The sequence below is a fragment of the Biomphalaria glabrata genome, chromosome 9 (genome assembly GCF_947242115.1).
Source record: "Biomphalaria glabrata chromosome 9, xgBioGlab47.1, whole genome shotgun sequence".
Lineage (NCBI taxonomy): Eukaryota > Metazoa > Mollusca > Gastropoda > Planorbidae > Biomphalaria > Biomphalaria glabrata.
In genome coordinates this window covers 14,989,591-15,015,265 of record NC_074719.1, presented here as the reverse complement: position 1 = coordinate 15,015,265, position 25,675 = coordinate 14,989,591, and the positions used below count along the sequence as shown (strand labels likewise).

General features: G+C 36.4%; 2 protein-coding genes across 6 annotated transcripts in view; one reads left to right on the top strand and one right to left on the bottom strand.

The window, feature by feature from the left end:
* Positions 1–25,675, top strand: part of LOC129928237 (fibrinolytic enzyme, isozyme C-like) — a 142,773-nt gene that overhangs the window by 41,027 nt on the left and 76,071 nt on the right. The window lies entirely within an intron of this gene.
* Positions 1,651–24,454, bottom strand: LOC129928238 (CD209 antigen-like protein E). Of its 2 annotated transcripts, XM_056041625.1 has the most exons (5): positions 24,294–24,454; positions 22,503–22,667; positions 15,234–15,404; positions 9,045–9,186; positions 1,651–1,882 (listed from the first exon to the last, which is right to left on the bottom strand). In XM_056041625.1, the coding sequence occupies exons 1-5, from the start codon at positions 24,337–24,339 to the stop codon at positions 1,876–1,878; spliced, it is 531 nt and encodes a 176-aa protein (XP_055897600.1). In that variant the 5' UTR covers positions 24,340–24,454; the 3' UTR covers positions 1,651–1,875. The 2 variants fall into 2 exon arrangements, with proteins under 2 accessions (XP_055897600.1, XP_055897599.1); XM_056041624.1 differs by lacking the exon at positions 9,045–9,186.

Here is a 25,675-nt window from a genome sequence, read left to right as displayed (position 1 = left end):
GGTTCCACCCTCCATCCATGAAGTTCTGAATTGTAAAAAAAAATGTTTGGGATGTTCCTTCAGAGTAGAAGATAATTTACTTCCTAGTCCAAGCCCCCCGATGGACGACGGGTTTGAACCGGGCACCATCGAAATGTCCGAACGACAGTCCAGCGCTCAAACCGCACGGCCAGGCAGCCATTGAATTGTAATAACAAGTTCTGTAACAGAAATAGTTGTGTACATTTGCACACTAGTGCGATAGTGCGCTATCGTATGTTTTATATAATAAATTAATGCTCTAAATATGTTGTCCCCTACAAACACTTGCCTCTGTTGTATTGCATACTTACATTACATAATGGCAGAATACAACTTTATAAAGCTCTCCAAACAGGGGCGTTAATAAATTTAATAATATTTTTTTTTCACTTTTTAGCAGCCAATGAAAGACTAAAGATGTCTACTAAGTGTTTTTGAGGACCACTAACTGTTCATCCTTGGTTATAATTCATCGTCGTGATCAGTTCCTACTGGCAGTCAATCTACCTTTATTATCAGCTTAACTCTTTCTCTCCGTCATTAGTTTCCTCGTTTCGATAGTATTATGCATGCTTTTTTTTACACAACTCAAATTAAAGTTTATAAATCCAAAATCAATTTAGCTTAAAGGGGGTAACAACAACTTTGGCATCGTCAATCAAGAGAGAAAGAGTTAATATTGCATAGGCCTGGAGTTCCCAGAGTCTACTTAGACTCAACTCTTAGAAGAAGAAGAAAGAAAGAATGGGGGGGGGGCGATGGCGGGTTTTGGACCAAGTGGTTTTAACCTCCGCCTGATGGGACGATGGCGGGTTTTGAACCAAGTGGTTTTAACCTCCGCCTGATGGGACGATGGGGGGGTTTTGGACCAAGTGGTTTTAAACTCTGCCTGATGGGACGATGGAGGGTTTTGGACCAATTGGTTTTAAACTCCGCCTGACTATTTTATACGCAGATGGGAAGGGCCAATATTGAAGAGTTAATTGCAAAGAAGAGGAAGGATTCTGGTAATATATAGGAATGTCTTTGTTTTGGAGGGGGGGGCATACTGGGCTCTATTGGGTACTCGGGCAGCCAGTCTAGAAGATGGAAACTCCGAAATAAAAGCTACGACTATCAGTGGTTCACAGCTGTCTCAGACTTCAGTGCCACTGTGAATAACATTCAGCTTAAAGGGCGGTCTGGGCCTGCGCAAGTCAATCATCACTTTAAAAATACTGAGCGCAGGGTGGAGGAAATGTTTTGACAAAGTGACATATTGCACTTCTCTTTAACCTTCAAACTCGAATCCATGCCTTATATTAATATTTATACTGTTTATATCAGTGACTTTATCATTGTGATTATTTTCATTGTTGGATGGATTTATATTCATTTGTGTGTAAGTGTGCGTGTATATCTATATATATATATATATATATATATATATATATATATATATATATATATATATATATATATATATATATATATATATATATATATATATATATATAGGCATATATTGATTTTTTAAAACGATTTACATGAATTAACTTTATTTTGATATTGTGTCACTAGTTTATTATAAGAAGAAAGCTGGAACAATACAAATACGTCAGGTCAGAATAGCAAACCTCTAAAAAAATATACTCTTAAAGTTTGTTTTATTTTTTAAATATTTGACAAGGTCCTAAATATAAAAAAATACAACAATATATAGCCTTGGAACAAACAAACGAGGCGCAGACTGTGAGTAATGCCAGTCTTGTTATGCTGCTAAAATATTTGGCAATGTCATAGCATTCCTGAATGATCCAAAGTTTTTGTTCTGAGATTCTTTCTTGAAGCAGTACGTAGTCCCTTCCCCCATCGTTAGGGTCTGCAAATGTAATACAAAAATACTGAATAAAAATTGACATGAAAACAGAAAAATAATTATATAGGTCTTATATAGGTCATAATTTAAGCAATGAGAGGAGAATTATCTCTACCTCCCCTCCCCTGTATCCTGTGATGTCTATATTATATAATGACAGTTAACTCGGAGTCATTTTCCCCACACATTCTCATGATTATTTTTTTCCCCGTTTTGAGAGCTTTACTTTAGTATCATAAAAATGCAGTTAGAAATCGTTATAGTTGCTATTTTTTATAACGTAACCAATAGCCCAAAGCCTAAGGATAAAATATACGTTAAAACTTTTTAATTATGTTCAAAATTAAGGTCGTTATTAAAGAGTGCCTAATTTTCGGTGCCTAAGTTTCCACCTAGTCAAAAAGTCCTTAATTATCCGGTGCTTAAATTTCCGGGTGCCTAAATTTCCGGGTGCCTAAATATCCGGGTGCTTAAATATCGGTGCCTAAATATCCGGTGCTTAAATTTCCAGACCCCCATCTAAAATATAATATTAATTGTAATGAGTATGTATGTATTTTGGTTGGCCTCCTTCAGTCGCAGAACGACTATGGTTCATCTCGCACACTTGTTCATGTGGCTGTGGAGCACTGTTACGTATGTATGTATGTATGTATGTATTGTATGTATGTATGTATGTATGTATGTATTGTATGTATGTATGTATTGTATGTATGTATTGTATGTATGTATTGTATGTATGTATGTATGTATGTATGTATTGTATGTATGTATGTATGTATGTATGTATGTATTGTATGTATGTATGTATGTATGTATGTATGTATGTATGTATGTATGTATGTATTGTATGTATGTATGTATGTATGTATGTATGTATTGTATGTATGTATGTATGTATGTATGTATGTATGTATGTATGTATGTATTGTATGTATGTATGTATGTATGTATGTATTGTATGTATGTATGTATGTATGTATTGTATGTATGTATGTATGTATGTATGTATGTATGTATGTATGTATGTATGTATGTATGTATGTATGTATGTATGTATGTATGTATGTATTGTATGTATGTATGTATGTATGTATTGTATGTATGTATGTATGTATTGTATGTATGTATGTATGTATTGTATGTATGTATGTATGTATTGTATGTATGTATGTATTGTATGTATGTATGTATGTATGTATGTATGTATGTATGTATTGTATGTATGTATGTATGTATTGTATGTATGTATGTATGTTTGTATGTATGTATGTATGTATGTATGTATGTATGTATGTATGTATTGTATGTATGTATGTATGTATGTATGTATTGTATGTATGTATGTATGTATTGTATGTATGTATGTATGTATTGTATGTATGTATGTATGTATGTATTGTATGTATGTATGTATGTATGTATGTATGTATTGTATGTATGTATGTATGTATGTATTGTATGTATGTATGTATGTATGTATGTATTGTATGTATGTATGTATGTATTGTATGTATGTATGTATGTATTGTATGTATGTATGTATGTATGTATTGTATGTATGTATGTATGTATGTATGTATGTATGTATGTATGTATTGTATGTATGTATGTATGTATTGTATGTATGTATGTATGTATGTATTGTATGTATGTATGTATGTATGTATGTATGTATGTATGTATGTATGTATGTATGTATGTATGTATGCATGCATACATGTATGTATGTATGTATGTATGTATGTATGTATGTATGCATATATGTATGTATGTATGAGTGTATGAGTGTATTTATGTATATATGTTTTGCATGGAAATCAAGACCATTCAACAAATCTTGATGAAACTTGGCATGAACGCACTTAAAATATGCAAAGTAGCCCTACTTAACCGAAGGACCCTAAACATATAATAAAAATGGCCTAACTCTATGGAAGCGAGAGACACAACCAGATGAAAGTAAAAAAAGGCATCTTAAAGCAGTAATGCAATTCAAATTATCATACAAGGTCATAAGCAAAAAACAAATGAAGGCCAATAACTCAACATACTATTTATTTATTAACTCATGGAACAAAATTTCACCTTCAAATGTTTTTGTTTTTTTTCCAAACAGTTTAGAACAGCGTGTTCGTTTTGAAAAAATAATTTAATTTTTTAATGGGGGGGGGGGGGAGAAGGGCGGGATTTTGTTAACGCTAAATTAGCCCTGACGCCAGTATCTAGGCCCTTCATAGTTATGAGAAGCCAATTAATCTAATTACTCATACATGTGAGAAAAAATGTGGCTTTATTTGAATATAAAATATTTTATAGATATTTTACTATTTATTAAAGCAGCACAGATGCAATTTACATATAAACCGCCAAATATAAGCTAGTATTCTTTATATAACATTCTTACACTGTCGCGTCTTACCTTCTTCAATATCAACTACAACCATTAGCAATAAATATGGAAGGTTGAGAGGACCCGTACATGATTTAATCGTTTTGACTTTACAGTGCCCTCCTTCTTTCCGACGAATAACTGACTTTTAAAATAGAAAAGTTATTTATTTTATTGCATGGATTATTTAAAGAGACTTCTTGTGGAAAATTGAGATTCCATTAGAATTGAGATTTTCTCAGCATGTAATGCTGACGGGTCGTGGAGAGATGCTTGAAGAGTCATTTTTTCTACGATTGTATTTGCATTTCATATCAGAATATGTATTAACTAAAAACATCGACACATTATTTTAAAAAAATGAATCGAACATTTAATATGTATCCGCCAAACCAAGAATTCGACCCGTTTTGCGCTCGTTAAAAAGGTCGAAAATTCGAAGAGCGTTTAACTATAGCTACGATGACGTCTTCTGTTGATCAAAACAGTTCGACTGCAAGAAGTTTCGCTCATTAAGTAGATCTAATAAAGACATACTTATGCTAGATGTGCTTGGTTGTCGCTCACACACGTCTGTAGTGGCCCGTGACTCCACTTTATTTTAGTAATTTGACATGCCTTTTTTTTTGTCATGTTTTTGTAAGTAAAGGTCTATTTGATTTGATTTTGATTTTAGGCACATCGGCACAATTTAGGCCATGTCGTGCCTGCAGTCTGGATAGCGAAATTTATTTTTTTTATTTTTGCTTTAACTTAATAACTATTGTTATATTATATCATATGACAACTCAATAATAAAAAATATATATTGAATGTTGTCTAATGTTTCCGGGTTGCCATGGTAACGGCAGCCATCTTGAAAATAAACAAAAATTAGTTCATATAGGAAAATTCTAAAATTTTTAAAAATAGATAAATTTCAAAGCTAAAAATACTTACACCTTAAAGTATAAAGGTGGCTGGAAGGAGCTAGCTAAATTTTATACATTTTCCCTTAGTATTGTGCATTTTATGATTTTTTAAAAAAGGATTTTTTTTCCTGTAAAATGCATCCACATTTTTTTTCCCAAAAGATCATATATTAAAAACTTCTTCAGCTAAAGTCATTAAAACTAGCTGATTCTCTGTATTATTTATCTCTGAATATGTGTACCAAATTTGACACATTTATCTATATTAGTTCTAGAGATTTTAGAAATATGTTACAGGGGGGTCACAAAAAATGCATTCACTCAAAAACAGTGAATTTGTATTAAGAAAAATATGGAAAATAGTGTTCACCACGCATCATTAAAATGCTTTTTTTCAATAAAAAATGCTATTTTTTAGAAAATTTTTGGTGCCAGTTTATAAAATACATGTCCACCTATTTAATTACACCAAAATTGAAAAATCGATTTTTTTACCCAAAATCGGATCCAGTAACCCCGTAATTTTTCTCCAACTTATGTCAGGCACCCATTAGAGCTGGGTGGACTCAGAGGCGCCCTAGAGATCCCGAAAATTAAAAAAAAATCAGTCTTCACAAGGATTCGACCAGGGACCCTACGACTCGGAAGCCAAGTTCTTTATCACTCGGCCACCGCGGAAAGATAAGGATCGATTTTTTATATTTATCTATCAGTAATATTCATACGTTACTATGCCTGTTAGAAATGTCCTACCTGTCCCAGAGCTGCTTATGATTAAGGCAACATAGATGCGATTCAGCAAAGTCCAGAACTGGCCTAGCTATGAGCTATCTACAAAATTGGGTAGGAATCAGAATGGCAAAGAATGGTGGTGCATAGAGGTCAAAATATAGGTCGATGGATGGTGGACCATTATCTTCGACATCTCTGGTGTCCTCTGCTAACTAGAGTAAGTTCACCCTCTTGATCTCGGTGTGTTCCGAAAAGGGTTAACGTTTCGGAAATCTCCGACTCTTCCTGGCTGACTCTCACTCTCGCCTGGTGCAGAGCTCTGCTGGTGTGGATTTATGGGAAGTGCTGAACTCTTGTTGACAAGGTTGTTGCACTCTCATCTGTAGAGATTGCGTCTGTCAGGGCCTAGAGCGAATGTTGAAACTGTTTAGCCGCCGCCCTCGAGACTAATGAAGGGTCAAGCCTTTTAAAAACTACAGGTGGTAACACAAAAAGTCTCCAGCCTGTTTCCCCTTCCGTGAATTAGTCCCTGCCCATACGAGATAAATAATGATAGCTTGGTTTGAAGTACTCTAGTACTCTTCAGACCAACTAGACCAGATATAACTGAATGGTTGATCTTGGTTTCAAATAGAGTCGCAATATAGATCAGTCCAAAGTTAAAAGTTACGTTGTTATACTTTTGTTTCCGTTACTGAGACGAGGCAATACAATTATTTTTGTTCTTGTCAAATTACTCCAATAGCTCTTAGAACACCTATTTAGAACTTGCGGAACCCTTGAGCTCTGCGGAACACAGTTTGAGAAACATTGCACAATAGATGAGGTCACGATGATCGCAAACAAATGGTTGATGTGAGGACGCCAAAATTAAAAGGCTGACAGCAGTTATGACAGCTAATAGTCACCAAATAAGGTTTCAAATGGATAATGGAGCTGATGTCAATACCATACAGGAGAGATACGTCAATAGGAATTGAATAGAAAAGTCAACACATCGAGGAGTCCGTGCCAACCCCACCAGCCTCTATTTTCCGTACTTTCGAAATTTGTCTGGTACATTGATCTAATTTTCCTATTTTTTTCTGATAACTGGCTAATGTATGGATCTTCAAGACACGCATTTCCTTTTTTCTTTCTGATATCTGGTTAATGTATTGTTCTCCTAGACGTGCTTTTCCTTCTTTCTTTCTGATAACTGGCTAATGTATTGTTCTCCTAGACGTGCTTTTCCTTCTTTCTTTCTGATAACTGGCTAATGTATTGTTCTCCTAGACGTGCTTTTCCTTCTTTCTTTCTGATATCTGGCTAATGTATTGTTCTCCTATAACGTGCTTTTCCTTCTTTCTTTCTGATAACTGGCTAATGTATTGTTCTCCTAGACGTGCTTTTCCTTGTTTCTTTCTGATAACTGGCTAATGTATTGTTCTCCTAGACGTGCTTTTCCTTCTTTCTTTCTGATAACTGGCTAATGTATTGTTCTCCTAGACGTGCTTTTCCTTCTTTCTTTCTGATAACTGGCTAATGTATTGTTTTCCTAGACGTGCTTTTCATCATTTGTCCTGATAACTCTGCAATGCATCATAAGACCAAAGCTCCTTTGTTTCCTGGTATTGCCGTCTATAATTTCCTTGTCAACATGAAATAATGTAGGATATTTTTATGTGGTTTGTGGATTTTTTGTTACTTCCCATTGGCAAATAGGGAACAGAGCTACACATTATGATAATATAGCTACACATTATGTGAACAGAGCTACACATAAAGTAAACAGAGCTACACATTATGATAATATAGCTACACATTATGTGAACAGAGCTACACATAAAGTAAACAGAGCTACACATAATATAAACAGTGTCACGTATCAATTTAAATAAACCAAAGTGTAGTTTAAAATTCCCCATGACGTAATCTGACAGGAGTCTATCAATAGCGTTACATCTTACAGGAAATAATTTGATTGGTTAAAGGCAAGCGTCTAAGAAGAGGCTAAGGAAAACGCGCGATCTAGAATGTTCAGTCGTAGAGAAATTTCCATAGAGATAAGACGCATTTTAGTTTTGAGTTATAACTTGCAGTGACAAGTCTTGTATTTTATTGGATCTAGTATTATTCTAAATATGTTTTATGATTGAGCTTTGAAAGAAGGTATTTATTTGATGCAGTTTATTTTGTATATTCTGTATATACACTTGTTGAATTAAAGTTCTGTATTTGAATTGGATCTTCGTTTATTGAATCTCGATAGCATTTAGATCTAGAGATATACATTTACTAATATTCCGGCACGTCGCAGTGATTCTTGTAACATCTGACATTTCAAGAATATTCAACAAGAGCACCTGTAACATATTCTAGCACTTCCAACAACGAGAGTACTGTGACACAGAGATACAATATAAACGCATAACTTGCGGTCATCTTTTGAGTTGTGCTATTAACTGATCATATAGGTATGTGCAAAATGTTTTGCAGCAAAAATTTCGCAGTCGAAACGGCGGCCCTAAAACGAGGAAAGTACCAAAACGTCAGGACAAAGAGAAGCGCGCAAAAACGACTTTTTAGTCCTGCTTCAGATAAGATAATCACATTCAGATGAAAAGAAAAAAATAAGCAAAATACAAAAATACTGTTTTTCTTTAAATAACTATATATACTTTATATCTCAATAATGTGGCAGTAATTTCCCTTATTCAATATCAAACAAAATAATTAATTACCAATAATTAATATACTATGTTGATTTGTTTAATTGATTCAAGATTTCTTAGGTACAATAAATAATTGTTGAAAGTTTCAACTTGATCCGAGAATAGGTGTGGTAGAAATAACGTCTACACTTGTCTAACGGGACAACATCCCTACATATTTAGCAATATCTGTGAATACTGGAGGATTAATTTTTCTTTTATTATCAAACAAAATAATTAATAACCAAAAAATTAATTGACTAATTGGTACCTTTTTTTTTACATTGATTCATGTATTGCCTACGCCAATGAATAATTGTGCCAAGTTTCAACTTGATCTAAGAATGAGTGTGGGAGAAATAACATGTTCAAACCTTTTACCAGACAGACAGACAGACAATAGAGTGAGTTGAATAAGCTTTGTTAATTATCATTACTGAATCTCGCAGACAGAGTAGGCAAACACAGAACAGTTTTGCATATATATTCCTCGCCCAATGCACAGGTCGTAACAATAAATGAATTGACCGCAGTCGCAAACGTCTGGTGTTGCTCCTGGAACTGGTGGGATTCCTGTTCCTAAAAAAAAGTGCAAACAAAAGTATTTTTTTTAAAAAAAAGGTGATATCATCTCCAGGGCCGCCACTACCTATTGTGCAATGTCTGCATTGCAAGCAGGCGGACAAACCTTTAGGACGACCATAATGTTATTCAAAGATTTCCTTTTTTTTTTTTTAAATTGAGTTATATAAAAATAAATAACTATGGCGAATGGTCTCGATAATAAACTAAAGAATTTGACTTTAGACTATTCTATTGTTAATTAATAGACATATACATTAAATCGAATCAACATGATCAGTAAATCTTTTCTGCAAGATTTTCCTTATCAGCAATGTAAAAGATTAAAATTATTTAATAAAGCTAAAATCATTTGAACATGAATATAATCATGGCAGCAAGCGAGCACATCTAGCAGACACCGATACAGAATGGACACGATGGATCTAGCAGACACCGATACAGAATGGACACGATGGATCTAGCAGACACCGATACAGAATGGACACGATGGATCTAGCAGACACCGATACAGAATGTACACGATGAATCTAGCAGACACCGATACAGAATGGACACGATGGATCTAGCAGACACCGATACAGAATGGACACGATGGATCTAGCAGACACCGATACAGAATGGACACGATGGATCTAGCAGACACCGATACAGAATGGACACGATGGATCTAGCAGACACCGATACAGAATGGACACGATGGATCTAGCAGACACCGATACAGAATGGACACGATGGATCTAGCAGACACCGATACAGAATAGACACGATGGATCTAGCAGACACCGATACAGAATGGACACGATGGATCTAGCAGACACCGATACAGAATAGACACGATGGATCTAGCAGACACCGATACAGAATGGACACGATGGATCTAGCAGACACCGATACAGAATGGACACGATGGATCTAGCAGACACGGATACAGAATGGACACGATGGATCTAGCAGACACCGATACAGAATGGACACGATGGATCTAGCAGACACCGATACAGAATGTACACGATGGATCTAGCAGACACCGATACAGAATGTACACGATGGATCTAGCAGACACCGATACAGAATGTACACGATGGATCTAGCAGACACCGATACAGAATTTACACGATGGAAAGCATCTAGGATAAGAAAAAGGAAACATGTTTGATTTCCAGCTTTATAATGAAGGAAAATAATGCCAGATTGACTTTCAGAGAGAACATCGCTTACAGTTGAATTAGGGCAGTTGGTTATCTGGCAATGATATCACAAAGAATCTGGCTAAAGCCAAAAGCGCTATTGGTAGCCTTCAAATGAGGCTTCTAAGGCGCCTCGAACACTTCCATCAAAGGTGCCTTTGCTCCATTCTGTTTTTACCCAGGCACTGTTAAATACAGCATCTATATGGAAGCCTGTCAGAAGCCCCCGAAATATTATATACTCTTTCCTTTCTAGAAACAAACATCATGAGCGGCACTTTTGTTTTCGTAAGCAGGTACCACAACCCTAGTAAACGGATTTCGCGGGGCCAAGTTTGGGTAGGGATACGGATAATAATTGAAATGTAAGAGTTTGTATATAATAATTAGTCATACAGTATATCATAAAAATTCTGTTTCCGACATAGATCACGCTTAAGAGTAAGAATTACCAAATGTTTCAATCTATCTACGAGAATTGTTGACCTCAAGAAATTCTTCATTAGTTTGAGGCGTGAGAAGCTTCTTTCACCAGATTACACAATTACGGGTAATTTATAATGCCGCTTTTTTTAAATCGCGGCGCATATGATGGGCGTTTTCCATACTGAATGACACCCCAAAATGACAATTTTTGTCTATATATTTCAGGAGATTTGTATAAGTTTTCAAAAGATTTTAATAATTTCTAGATATTTCCAGAACTTTTACGTATATTTTGCTATTTCAGGGGATTTCCAGGAGCTCCTGGTAAATCTACAGGAGTCTGCAGGAAATCTGTTATAAGTTATAAAATGGTTTAATTTAATATTTTATACACCTAGAACTGGCGCGGGTCCTATGAAAGTGCGGGGCACATTGCAGACGCATAGGTTGCAGTGACCTAAGGCAAGCCATGCAAAATAGCGGCGTATGCTACGCCGCCGGTCGACTAGTTTGTTATAAGCAAACTTTTTTTTTTTTTAAATAACATAGGTGAAGTGTTTTTTTATAAGATAAGCGAAGTGTTTTTATTAAGATAAGCGACTGTTTTTTTTATAACTACTTAAAACCTTTTTTACAATTCCTCTTATTCGATTGCAAACTCTTCATGGGTTAAGGAACCTGGACACGGATTTCGAAAATGACTGTAACAATTGTCCTATAAAATTGATTGTTCATGTTTAACTTTGAAAAAAGAATAACTAGCAAATTGACTACACAAAAAACTTTGGTTTGACCAGTTAAATTTTTCAACAATGATCATCTTTAAATTTCTTTTTTATAAAACATGTCAGTGGGAATTTCCGCATGCCTTCAGTAAAGAGTTAAATAAATAAATAGGCGTCCAGGAACACTTTATGCACCGTCTTAAGTAGAAAACATTAGCTGGACTTCAAGAATTTATTTATGGCAATAAACATAGAAAATACTTTCACAAATTTTCAATACACAATATCAGAGATATATCTTTATCTAGATCCAGTATTCTAGTCTTGACTACTTTCATTGAATATTTTGCACTGGATCTAGATTCCCCAGCTAGAATCTAGTATACCCCAAGTAGAATTATAAAATCAAGGTGCTAACAAAGAGCAGGTTACTTTTACTGTGATTTACTTTTTGTGTGGAAATCATTAGACTTAGACTTAGGTCCTCCCGCGCCGTTCGGCGCATTGGGCGGCAAGCTGTCTCCATAATGATCTGTCACTGGCAATGTCTGAAGCCTCCTCCCACCTGGTGTCCACTGTTCTGAGGTCCTCCATAAGGTGTGTCGCCAGGTAATACGAGGACGTCCCTGTTTGCGCTTTCCTCGTTTTGGCTTCCGTGTTATCGCAACTCTTGGTGTGCGTAATTCATTTTGACGTAGAACATGTCCCGCAAACCTCATGCGACGCTCAGTCACAACCTCACTAAGTGTTCGACTCCCAGTTCGGCATAGGATTTCCTTGTTTGAGATCCGGTCTGTGTAACTGACTCCCAAAATCCGTCTCAGCCATCTCTGTTGAGCCACATTTAGTCTTTTCTCAATTTTGACAGATGACTTCCACGTCTCACATGCATATGTAGCAGTTGGAATGACGATTGTGTTGAGAAGGTGTATTTTTGTCTCGAGTCCAATGGCTTGGATAGTCCAAATAGGCTGCAGCCTTTGGAAAATGCTCCCTGCCTTTCCCATTCGACATGCTACATCATGGTAAGCATCTCCATCATTTTTTATGATGCTGCCAAGGTACGTGAACTTGTCCAGCTCTTCAAGCTTTGATTCGCCAAGTCTGACGGGGACACCCTTTGCCTTATATCCAACTCGCATAATTTTAGTCTTATCCAAGTTTATGCGGAGGCCAATTTTGGTAGCCTCTCTGTCTAGGCTCTCCGTCATTTCTTGAATGCATTTATTTGTAGCCCCGAGTAGTGCAACATCATCAGCGAAGTCCAAGTCCGTCAATCGGAGTTGTTCATGCCATGGCATACCAAAGGCAGTCTGGTTCATTGCTCTCCTCATTATGTAGTCGATGGCTAGGAGGAAAAGGAAGGGAGATAAGATGCACCCCTGTCTCACACCTGTCTCAATTGTAAAAAACTCTGATGTTCCCTCTTCTGTTTTAATGCAGCAACTAGACGGACTGTAAAGGTGTTGTAAGATCTGGACGAATTTTTCTGGGATACCGTATTCTCTAACTATTTTCCATAGTGATTCTCGGTGGACACTATCAAACGCTTTTTTGAAGTCCACAAAACTGATCGTTAGCCGTTGTTGGTACTCAAGACTTTGTTCTATGATATTTCGTAAAACGAAAATCTGCTCTGTACATGATCTGCCTCTTCGGAAACCTGCTTGTTCTTCTCTGAGCCTTTCATCTACAGACTGTTGAAGCCGTCTCAACAAAACACTGCTGAAAACTTTGCCCGGGACAGAGAGGAGAGTAATGCCCCTCCAGTTGTTGCAGTCTGCCAAGTTGCCCTTTTTTGGAAGCTTTACAATCATTCCCTTTTGCCAGTCCTCTGGGACTTTTGAAGTTCGCCTACAGAGATTTAAGAGATCAGTCATTCTGTTAACAATGCACTGTCCCCCATATTTTAGCATTTCTGCTGATATCATGTCTAGTCCTGGTGCTTTGTTATTCTTTAGCACTGCTATGGCCATGGTAACCTCCTCAGCAGTTATTGGGTCTGTCTTGACCTTGAGATCATTGTCTGGAGAGGGGTCCTGAATATGTAAGTTAGGTCTGGCGACAGTTGGTTAAGGGTCTCTTTAAAGTGCTCTACCCATCTTGCATCCTGTTCTTCTTTCGTTAACAAAGTTTTGCCTTGCTTGTCTTTTATTGGTGCCCCATGTCCACTCTTTGCTCCAGTGAGATCTCGGACAATACGATGGAGGGTTTTTGTGTCATTTCTGCTTGCAGCTGCTTGTGCCTCTTGTCCCTTCTGTTCAATCCAGTCCCGTTTATTTTGCTGACAGCTTCTCTTTACTTTCAGATCTGCTTCCCTATAGGCTTCTTCCGCTAGGCTGCGATCCTGTGTTTCATTTATCTGATCTCGTCTACATTTTGCCTCATTTGGAAATCATTACTTAATTTTAAAAAAAATGAGAAACACATATTTTTTTAAAGACAATACCTCCTATATGCAACTTATAGAGCAATTATTTTGCTATTAATAACTAAGGATTTAAAAAAAAAATGAAACATTATTACACCCGCCCTTAGAAAAAAAAAAACTGGTTAACTTCACTTAGGCCAAAGTGAATGCACAAATCTACTAGACTTTATAATATTACAACATAGAAGTATTATATAGTCTTAGAAGACGAACCGCACTCTGGATCTAGATTCCCCAGCTAGAATCTAGTATACCCCAAGTAGAATTATAAAATCAAGGTGCTAACAAAGAGCAGGTTACTTTTACTGTGATTTACTTTTTGTGTGGTAATCATTACTTAATTTAAAAAAATATGAGAAACACATATTTTTTTAAAGACAATACCTCCTATATGCAACTTATAGAGCAATTATTTTGCTATTAATAACTAATGATTTAAAAAAAATTAAACATTATTACACCCGCCCTTAGAAAAAAAAAACTGGTTAACTTCACTTAGGCCAAAGTGAATGCAAAAATCTACTAGACTTTATAATATTACAACATAGAAGTATTATATATAGTCTTAGAAGACGATCCGCAAAATATATGTGATCATTGTATTATTTATTTTATTAAATTATTAAACTCTTTAATGAATAGAATCCAAAATGAATAGTTTGTTCATGATAAATATGTTATCGTTGTCTAGCCAAATTTAATGTAATTTCTTTTTATACTTTGAAAAATTATCACGGTCAAACGTTTCCAGTGTGACCAATGAGCTAATCATTAGTTTTCCCAACGATGTACATCCACAGTCAAGCCTCGTTTTCAGCTCAATGCGGCTGGTCGTTGTGACGGCCACATAACATCCTCGTGAACCGTGGTTGATATGGACAGATGACCTCTACATTATACGCCATAGATCTTAAGGTCTGACAGGGGAACCTTAATTTTTTTTTGTTACTTTTATACATCAACAGTATCAAGGATTGGCCTCTTTAGTCACACAAGAAGTTGCAAAGGGAAAAGATCGTCTCTCGAGACGTAAAATGACACAGGACATCAACAGTGAAATTTATAGAAAAATCGTTATAGCCGTTTTCGAGATCCGTGTCCAGCCAGGTCTTAGGTTTTGCCCTTTCGAAAATGTGAATGGAGGTGACAACTTTTAGTGCCAAACATTTACATTTTCATATCTTAGACTAAATGAGTTAACAGTGGGATTCGTGAATTAAATCCCTTGTTTCTATTAGCTACAAAACCTAGGTATAGTTAAGATTTGTATACTTGAGAAATGAACGTAAGGAAATTGTCTTGCACGACTTCCATCTTGCCACATGTAGACGCCTTCCTTTTGGATATCGTCCAATCCTATCCATGTCCATTCGCTGCGTTTATTCGTAGAAAAAATGACATACTCCTTGTAGCTTTTTATTACTGCCAAATAGGCTCCTAAATCTGAAAACAAAAACAAACAATGCAAAGTACATTGACAAAGCAGAGACCATAGATTTCTACATTATATCTAGACTCGAAACCGGAAATAAATTCTTATCCTGATCGACTGATCGATTCACAGACCTATACATATATAGATTTTTATGTACGTAAATCTTTTTTCAGGCTCTAAGGGGAGTCGACCCAACCAATCTTTTCTCTCTTAGAAAAGTAATGATCTTTAGTTTTCAAAGTTTAGAAATAATGCAAAATCATTTCTCGGATATTCACGCAAATATATGAGACAAAGCCATTTCCTGTTGGTTTCCATTGAGATAAAGTTTCAAAAATCCTAGATCGAAATAATTTATGTTGATTTAAATCATCTTACGTACATTTAAATAGATTGATTACCTAGATCTTTCTAGATTGTGTATCTAAAAATTGCAAAATAATAATTATGAGACTTCTTCTTCTTCATCGTTCTCATTGTTATGTTGGAGTGTTCATATGACTAGACCAATACATGAGATGAATTGCGCAGTGGTTTCCAAATCAGGGAGCTCTCCATATAGTTTTCTTTCTATTGGGGTGATTTGGGGCCAATTATGAGACGAGAGTACTCTTATTTTTGATGTTCAATTACTAGATCTAGATCTAAAAATTAAATTATATGTTACATAGGTTAGGGTTGAAAAAAAAACAACTTTACTTCTTTTAACTACTTTACAAAACAACACCTTGATCCAACTTTCTAAAACATTTTCACGACATTTTTTGTAGTGCTAAAAAATCTCCATGTTCAGTCTAGAGTAATATATATAAGTCTATGGCAGAGGACTATTGGAAACATCAAACTATTAGACATTGTTATAACCTTTCAATGCACACCGCCATTCAAGATAGTGCAGAAGGTGCGCACTATTAGAGACTAAATATAGGAGGATGTGGACATAAGAAAAAAAAAGACAGAAGCTCCGTCTAGAGCTGATGAAGAACTGTGCTCAGGACAGATGTTGCTCTATGTATTTGTGATGTCCCCATGTAAATAAACAGCTGTATATTGTTGAGTTGCCTCTCTTATGTTATTTCTTCGTCAATTACAAATTTTGTTTGACTAGTCAACTTGAAAATATATATATATAGGTTTTCAAATATTTTCCAAAAAGTATATTCCTATTTTTATCAGCTCCTTTAGAAAATTACCTTTTTTTTTTTTGGTGCTGCTGTTTGTCTGTCACGTTTTTTGAATCTCTTATCTTGTAAACTATAGAGGTTGCTTAAAAAAAGAAGATAATTGACGTGCCCTAGGTCAATCTAGTCATGAATGGTAATAAATGACAAACTCTGTCGAGTCGCTGGTTTTCCTGGCTGATTCAGGCCATACTCTTTTAACACTAGAGAAGATGGAGTATTTGTACAAATTTTAGCAACAAATGGAACAAAAATGGACCTTTTGTATTTGTCTTTCTGAGCAGTTTTGCGAAAAAAAACGGAAGCCTTGTATTAAAACTGTATATTTTCTTTTCGGTATTTCCCCAAAAAGGCCGCAATCCACTTAAAAAGCACTTAAAAAGGATAGCATACATTTCGTTTCTTCAAAGCAATTTTTTTTTGTTTTTCCCAAAGTCTATTTATTTTTTGTAAGCCTCTAAGTCTACTTATTTTTTTGTAGGCCTCTAAGTCTACTTATTTTTTGTAGGCCTCTAAGTCTTCTTATTTTTTTGTAGACCTCTAAGTCTACTTATTTTTTGTAGGCCTCTAAGTCTACTTATTTTTTGTAGGCCTCTAAGTCTACTTTTTTTTGTAGGCCTCTAAGTCTACTTATTTTTGTAGGCCTCTAAGTCTACTTATTTTTTGAAGGCCTATACCTAATGTTATTTTCACTTCCTTAGAGACGCGGTCTATATAAAAAAAACTAAACCACTCCTAATAGCAGTAATAAAATAACTCAGTCTTTTTCTTTTTCTTTTCTCATGAGCGAAAGAGAGAGAGCAGGAATGGTAATTTGTAAATTTGTCAAAAAACAAAAACAAAAACAAAAAAAAAAAGTAAATCTTAATAGCCTTGAAAAGATAAATCTAGATCTATTGTCATTTCGCTACATTCACAGGGTTGAGATAAACGATTACAATAAATAAAACCGAATTGATATTCCTTTTTATTTTGAGAACAAAAAGCTAAAATAATGTAGAAATGGAAACAATAATGTTTGCATTTGGTTGGAGCCTTCGGGATGTACACTAGGTATCCACTTGACCTGAAATTGATGGTATGAAGAAATGTATGCGGTGTTGTTTACCGTACTTGGCTTGCATTAGCATTTAAGAAAAAAAGTAAAACTAACCAAAAAAAAAAGGGGGGGGGGGTCACGGTCGAAATATAATATAGGTTGAATTGAGAAGCTGAAGAAAGATTATAGAGTGTACGAAGAACTAACTTTTTGTTTAATGGACGAAGGGGGTAGGGAGCGGATAAGTGAAAGTGCTACTAGAATTAACGGGCCCAAAGTATGAATGCGCGAGTGTGTCAGGGCAGCGGGGTCACGGAGGTCACGGTCAGGGCCACATTATGAAGCGGGTCAACCCAAATCAAGTCAAGTCAAAAGTCTATGTCGGAGAAATTAAAATGTGCAGGTCAAAATAAACAGATTGAGGTTAGAGAGAGAGAGAGAGAGAGAGAGAGAGATAGAGAGAGAAAGAGAGCGGGCGTAAAATTACATTGTAAAAAAATACCATAATTAAAAAAAAAAGGTCTGTTAGGTTGCCCGTTGTTATGAAATTATATTCTGTATCGGTTATCGTTCTTGTGTTTACATGTGCTTGTAACTCGTCCGTGAGAATGTGTTCACGAAATTTGTGTTGTGTAGTCATTCAGTGTATTAAAGCCATACTATACAGACATGGTTATTGACTCTCTTATCTTTATGTTCATAACAATTTAATACACTGAATGCAAAACTGTGAAGTTGTAAGAATTTCGAAATGGATAGGATATTTCGGCCAGAGAAGTTTGACATCGAGCCCACAGCACCTCAAGCAGCAGAGCATTGGCAGCACTGGTATGAAACGTTTGAAAATTGTATATCAGTAGTATCAGTAGACAATCTTGATACTAAGAAACTACTAATAAACTATATCTCTCCTGCTGTACATCAAATGATACTTGATAAAGAGACATTTGATGAAGCTATGAAGGCATCTACATTCAACCAAAGAATGAGGTGTTTGCTAGGCACAGGTTAGCTACTTGCAAACAAGAGCAAGGTCAAACGATAGACGCCTACATGCAGATATTAAGAATTTTATCCAAAGATTGCAACTTTAAAGCGGTGACTGCTGAACAACACCGAGAAGAGGCTATTAGAGATTCGTTTATCAATGGACTAGTGTCCAACAGCATTCGAAAACGTCTACTTGAAAAGACTGTTTTGAGTTTAAAGGACGCCTTCGAGGAGGCTCGCTTACTAGAACATGCTTATCAGCACTCACTACAGTATGAATCATCACAGCCGGAAACTAATTGCGCGGCAACTACTCTCACCAATTCTTCGGCCTCACCCTTGCCAAATGTAATGATTCCTCAAAGTGCAAGCAATTCACACACACATGAAATAAGTGCAAGTGTTACTTTTGCGGCAGGGCTAAGCATCCCCGCTCTCAATGCCCTGCAAAGGAAGTGACATGCAATCAGTGCTTCAAAAAGGGTCACTTTCAAAGAGTTTGCAAATCTAGATCTTCAACAGTTTCGGCTATCGCTACTGTGCAGCCTTTGAATTTAAACAAATCTACAATACCTATTTGCATCAACAACGTGCCATTAAAAGCCCTAGTAGACACTGGGAGCTGTGAAAGTTATATTTCGACGCACATCGCTAAGAAGCACAAATGGCAGACATGTTCCTCAGGCAACAGAATCTTTATGGCTTCCACCCATCTATCTCGAATCACTCAAGGACATAACTACGCAAACATACGTCTCAAAAATGAACGATACGAGGGAGTTAGACTTTCCCTACTAGAAAATTTATGCTCTGACGTAATTCTTGGACTTGACTTTATAAGTTTGCACCAAAACTTGTTTATTCCTTTCGATGGTCAGAAACCATCGTTGTGCCTGAGTACTCTCCAGCCAGCGAAGGTAGAGGCTCCTAGCCTATTTAGTAATCTGTCACCAAACTGTACCCCAGTGGCTACAAGGTCTCGCAGATACTCATTTCCAGATAGAAAGTTTATAGAGAAGGAAATTCAACAACTAATAAAGGATGAAATTATTGAACCATCTAAATCTCCCTGGCGTGCACAAGTCCTAGTCACAACAAATGACAGACATAAGAAAAGAATGGTTGTGGACTACAGCCAAACCATAAACCAGTTCACTCTACTAGACGCCTACCCTATGCCCAGAATTGACGAACTGGCGGAAAAGATTTCGCAATTTTCTGTATATAGCACTTTAGACCTGAAAAGTGCATACCATCAGATTCCTATAAAAGAAGAGGAAAGGCCGTTCACAGCCTTCGAAGCATGTGGGAAACTGTATCAATTCCGTCGGATTCCGTTTAGCGTTACGAATGGAGTCGCCTGTTTTCAGCGTACGATTGACAAAATCATCGAAGACGAACGACTCACTGACACTTTTGCTTATGTGGACAATGTGACCATCTGCGGTATGGACTCTGAATCACACGACCAAAACTTACAGCGATTTCTTGATAGTGCTCAAAAGTACGGAATCACTCTTAATGAAACAAAAAGTGAAATTAGCACTGCTAAAGTGAGACTGTTAGGATACGAGATTTCCAAAGAACAACTTAAGCCGGATCCTGAGAGATTTCGCGCTCTAAGGGAATTACCCGTACCAGTGAACATGCGTGAACAGAAACGAGTAATGGGTCTTCTGGCTTACTACTCACAGTGGATACCTAACTTTTCAACAAAAATTAGCCTGTTAACAAGAAATCAACAATTTCCTGTCTCCGAAGAAGTCAAAAGAACATTTGAAAGTTTGAAAAATGAGCTTGAAAAAGCCGCCGTGTATACTATTGATCCGAATCGCCCTTTAACCGTTGAGACGGATGCTTCTGATGTAGCCATTGCAGCTACCCTCAACCAAGATGGCCGGCCCGTTGCTTTCTTCTCTCGCTCATTAACAAAAAGTGAAAGAAAACATTCTTCAGTTGAGAAAGAAGCATATGCCATTGTTGAGTCGCTGAGGAAATGGAAACATTTCTTAGTTGGTAAAGTGTTCACACTTGTTACGGATCAGCGATCTGTCTCTTTCATGTATGACAGGTCAAACAAAGGAAAAATTAAAAATGAAAAAAATCCAAAGGTGGAAGCTTGAACTCTCGTGTTTCCACTATGACGTCATCTATCGCCCTGGCAAGCAGAACACTGTAGCTGATACATTTACCAGAAACTATCTATCTGCCATCACTCGCAATGACCTTAAATTGATGCACACTAGTCTTTGCCACCCGGGCGTTACTCGACTATTGCACTACGTAAGGACTAAAAATCTTCCATTTTCCTGTGATGACGTCAGAACTGTAATAGAACAATGTCAAGCTTGTGCAGAACTAGTTTTTTTCGACAGCCGACCGGAGAACTGATTAAAGCAACTCACACTTTTGAGAGAATTAGTATGGATTTCAAGGGACCTCTCCCTACTGTTTCAAGAAATAGATATCTACTTACCGTTATAGATGAATTCTCTAGATTCCCATTTGCATTTGCATGTCCTGATATGTCTTCCTCTACGGTTGTTAAATGTCTCAATGAACTATTCGCCCTATTTGGATTTCCAGCGTACGTCCACACTGACAGGGGAACTTCGTTTATGTCTACAGAGGTGCAGCATTTCCTCCACGAGAGAGGAATTGCAACCAGTAGAACGACCCCTTGTAGCCCAAGAGGAAACGGACAAATAGAGAAACTTAACGGGACTTTATGGAAAGCCATCACCTTGGCTCTACATTCTAAGGAATTGGACATAGCTAAATGGGAACTAGTACTAAATGATGCTCTGCAGTCCATCCGGTCATTACTATGCACTGCAACTAAAAGGACACCACATGAACGACTTCTTGGGTTCAACCAAAGAAGTGGTTCCGGGACATCTTTGCCAACATGGTTGACCAGTCCAGGTCCTGTCCTGCTGAAGAAGAACGTTAGATCATCTAAATATGATCCCATAACAGAGGAAGTTGATTTGGTAACATGCAACCCTCAGTACGCTGTTATCCGAACACCAAACGGCCGAGAGGAAACTGTCTCATTACGAATGTTAGCCCCTAGGGAGGAACAAAAAGTTATAGAAAATGAGAATCAGAGTACAACAGAGCTTGTTATTGGCTGCCCCATCCAAAGCTCACCTCCCAGGAATCAACCTACTGATTCTATCATGCCGGAAGAAACCACCAGCACCACCGAAGACATAGCCAGACCGTCCGAAACTCAAGCAGATGAAACTACACATACCTACAATCTTAGAGTAAGGAGAACTAGGCCCAACTACAAAGTGTAAAAGCTCATCAGCTTACTAGTGCTCTTACTTTGACATTCAGTTTTGTCTCCAAAATGACATTTGTTTATTTTACTACTTTCATTTGGTTTTGTTGACTTGACTTTAATGTGATATTTGATCTATCATGATATATTTTAATAAGCTATTTGATTTACCATGTGATATAAACATGTTACATTATGTCATGCTACATTGTTTGTTTACTTGATCTCTATTATTATTCTACGCTTACTTAATTCTTTCATTGTTTATAATACTAGTTAGCTTTATTTGAACCGGGGGTGAATGTTATGAAATTATATTCTGTATCGGCTATCGTTCTTGTGTTTACATGTGCTTGTAACTCGTCCGTGAGAATGTGTTCACGAAATGTGTGTTGTGTAGTCATTTAGTGTATTAAACCATACTATACAGACATGGTTATTGACTCTCTTATCTTTATGTTCATAACACCCGTTTATTACAATTCAAAACGAAAGGAAGGGAGAGTTCCGACCATAAGAAGCCTGAGAACAAATCAACGGCTGTAGCCGGTGTGCACTGCTAGTGTAGTTATAAAAATCGAATGCTTGTATCAAACTTTCTACAGACCTTCACATCTTGATTTAGCTTGTTGAAATGTGTCTCTAAAATTGTTGAACCACAAACACTTGGTCTTATTTTCAAACGTGTACAAGGTAAAGTTAGACTTTAGTCTACACATGGCTGTCAGGCGAGCGAGAGTTGTCTTCATCTGAACTGACCGAGCTGCCCAGACTAAAACACAACAACATGTTTATAGATAAATAATGATTAAATCGAGTGTATTTTGTGTATAGTGTAACACTTTTGTTATGCTAAACAATTTTTTTAACCTTTTTTTTTTACATATCCCTTAGTCTGTTGGACCGTTGGGGCACCAGGCAAGACTTGTCGACCGTCTTTCTCCATTCCTCCCTTTTTTTGCCTTGTTTAGAACCTCTCTCAATGGCAGGCCCGTCCATTCTTTAATGTTGTCCTCCCATCGCTTTTTCTGTCTGCCTCTTCTTCTTTTGACTGGTACTGTTCCCTAAAGGAAGGTCTTTGCGAGCCCCGTAGTTCTTGTAATGTGGCCATAGGTTTTAAGCTTCCGTCTTTTTACAATAGTTAGCAGGTCGTCATGGGCTCCTATCGCTGCAGTAACACTGTCTCTGATTTCTTGGTTTGTGATGCGGTCTTTAAATGTGATGCCTAGGATCCTTCTGTAGCATATATATACATACCGGTTTCTCTTTTATCCAAGTTATTTCTTGTTATGCTTCACTGTTCAAAATATTCTTTACTGTGAGCTTTGGCGCAATTAAATTCTTCTATTAAGTCTAGCAGATGATGTTGGACATAATGATAATGTACCTCTATTTATATATTCAACTTTTTAAAGAATACTAAAAAATATTTTAGGTGCTTACTGTAATGAGAAGATAAAAGCCAAATTTAATTGTAATATGATAAAATTGTCTAAAGTTATAAGAGCCAAACCAGAGTTTTCACTATCTGACCAATTGTTTGCTGTTGTTTGTTGTTTGTTGTTGTTTTTTTTCAAAGATATACATAAACTTTAAAATGTCTAGAAAATTCATAAGAGACTTTTATGAAATAGCCTTTCAACGTCCATGTTCTACCCGTGAAGAGATTAGATAAGATAAAGTACACCCTTCATACCTTGCAACCTATAGGGCAGCTGATAAAAGGATCATCTGTTTATATGTCCAACGGTTGACGAGGATGTCATGTGGCCAGCACAACGATCAGCAGCCTTTAATTTATTTAACTAACGTCAGGTACTCATTAAAGTTGGGTGGACTCAATGGGTGTCCTAAAAATTCAAATTTCCAGACTTCACCGAGATTCGAACCCGAGACACCTTGATTTTGAAGCCATCTTTAACACTATACGACCGCACCTTCACTCATGAAGAGTTAAAAAGCAGATTTAGCAGAATTTAGGTCATTGGTTCATATGCATGACTAAATGCATGACCCTTAGGACGTAATCATCTTCTTTTTTTGTAGCAAAGTCTGTATTTTAAAGGATAAGATAAGATCAGATTGGAGACATTGTCATAAAGTGGACAAAGGTCTATTTGTAATATCGGAGACTTACACGAATATTTTCTATTATATTTTGTATTATCCTCATGATAATAAAGATTATTATAATTTTAATTATTATTTTATTATTATTATTATTATTATTATTATTATTAGATTTTAACATGATTATTGAAATAATTGAAATAGCACGATAATCTAGAGTCTAGGTCTAAGTATTACAGTATCTGCTCCATACCTTTCGAATTAGTTTTTTTTTTTAAATTCAGAAGCCAGATTTAATGTACATATATATATATCAATAATAACTTACATAATACTGTAAAACAAAACACTAAATTGAATTTGGCTAGAAACATGGTGTTTGTATATTGCTAAAGCTGTTAGTAAAGTCATAGACTATATATATATAGTCTATGGTAAAGCCAATACTGATCTATTGACAAGAAACAGGCGTGTTCAAAACTTGTGTTTTTTGATGCCACACATTTTTACATTACCTCTATTCAACTCGTATCTTCGTGGAACCTGAAACCTGCTTGTACACGGCTCTAACGATTTTCCTAGAAATTTAAGTTGTTGTATATCATTTGGAAAAAAGTATTATTAGCTCGTTGGCCACACAGGAAAACTCTAGTTTTAACTTATAATTTTTCAAAGTAAAAAAAAAAAATAATTAAAATTTGTCTAAAGAGGACAAGAACATCTTTAGCTTAAACGGATTAGATGTCTTCGGGAATTTCCGCATTTCTTGAAGAGTTCAATAAATGAATGTTCAGGAAAATTTGTACGCATCGTCTTCTAAGTCTAGATTTAAAGTTTTTTTCATTGGAATACTATTATAAAGTATGGTAAATCAATACATTCGCTTAACCAGGATTCTTTCTCGAGTGGAATGAAAAAGGAGGGGGGGGGGAGATAAAAAAAAGTTTTATTGTTTTTTAAAATCCAACATTCATTTATTATTTAGAGAAAAACAATCGCCTTTATAAGCTGTATATAAGTATTATAATTGTTTTTATTGTATTTGGTCATGCCACTATTAATTTTCCCGATATGTGTCTAGTTTTGTGACACTTCGCACAGGACGCCAAGTCCAGACTTCACACGGACATATACCTTCTACCTAGTTTAGCCAGCCAGTCAAATCCGTTTCCGGGGTGTGGCCGCTGCTCATGCTACAGTTACTTGGAGCAAAGGTGAGAGCAGGACATGACACACAGAAAGTCTCTGGTCATCCACTCCACCCAAACTTATACCCGGACGTCTTGACCAAATCTTGCTACCGTAAAATGATGGGCTTTAGGGCGAGAGAGTCAGGTCGACGTGTTGCGCGAATCCTCCTCACTTTAATCATAATTTTTCAGCGCAAGCACTTAGTCATCCCCCACCCAATAAATAAATAAATATATATATATATTTCTATGGCCTCCTTCAATCGCAAAGGGACTATGGATCATCTCATGGAAGTGAGATGAATGCCTGGGCATTAGCTGTGGTTGGAACGATGTCGCCCACACATCTGTTCCCCCCTCTCCACGCAGCTGATGTATCCAAAGGAGCGGCATATATAATGAGCATTTACGTAACAACCCGTTACACTAATATGTAGCAAAACACACACATAGCAATTTTAAGTAGATTTTAGCCATGTCGTACAGATTGCCTACGTAGCTGCATTTAGCATTATATACC

Coding starts and splice junctions, on each gene's coding strand:
- LOC129928238 (XM_056041624.1), bottom strand. CDS start 24,339: ATGTTTCTAGCCAAATTCAATTTAGTGTTTTGTTTTACAGTATTAT. Junction 15,405..22,502: donor AGCTAAATCAAGATGTGAAG/GTCTGTAGAAAG, acceptor TTTTGTTTTCAG/ATTTAGGAGCCTATTTGGCA. Junction 1,883..15,233: donor TCCTTACGTTCATTTCTCAA/GTATACAAATCT, acceptor TTACATTTGCAG/ACCCTAACGATGGGGGAAGG.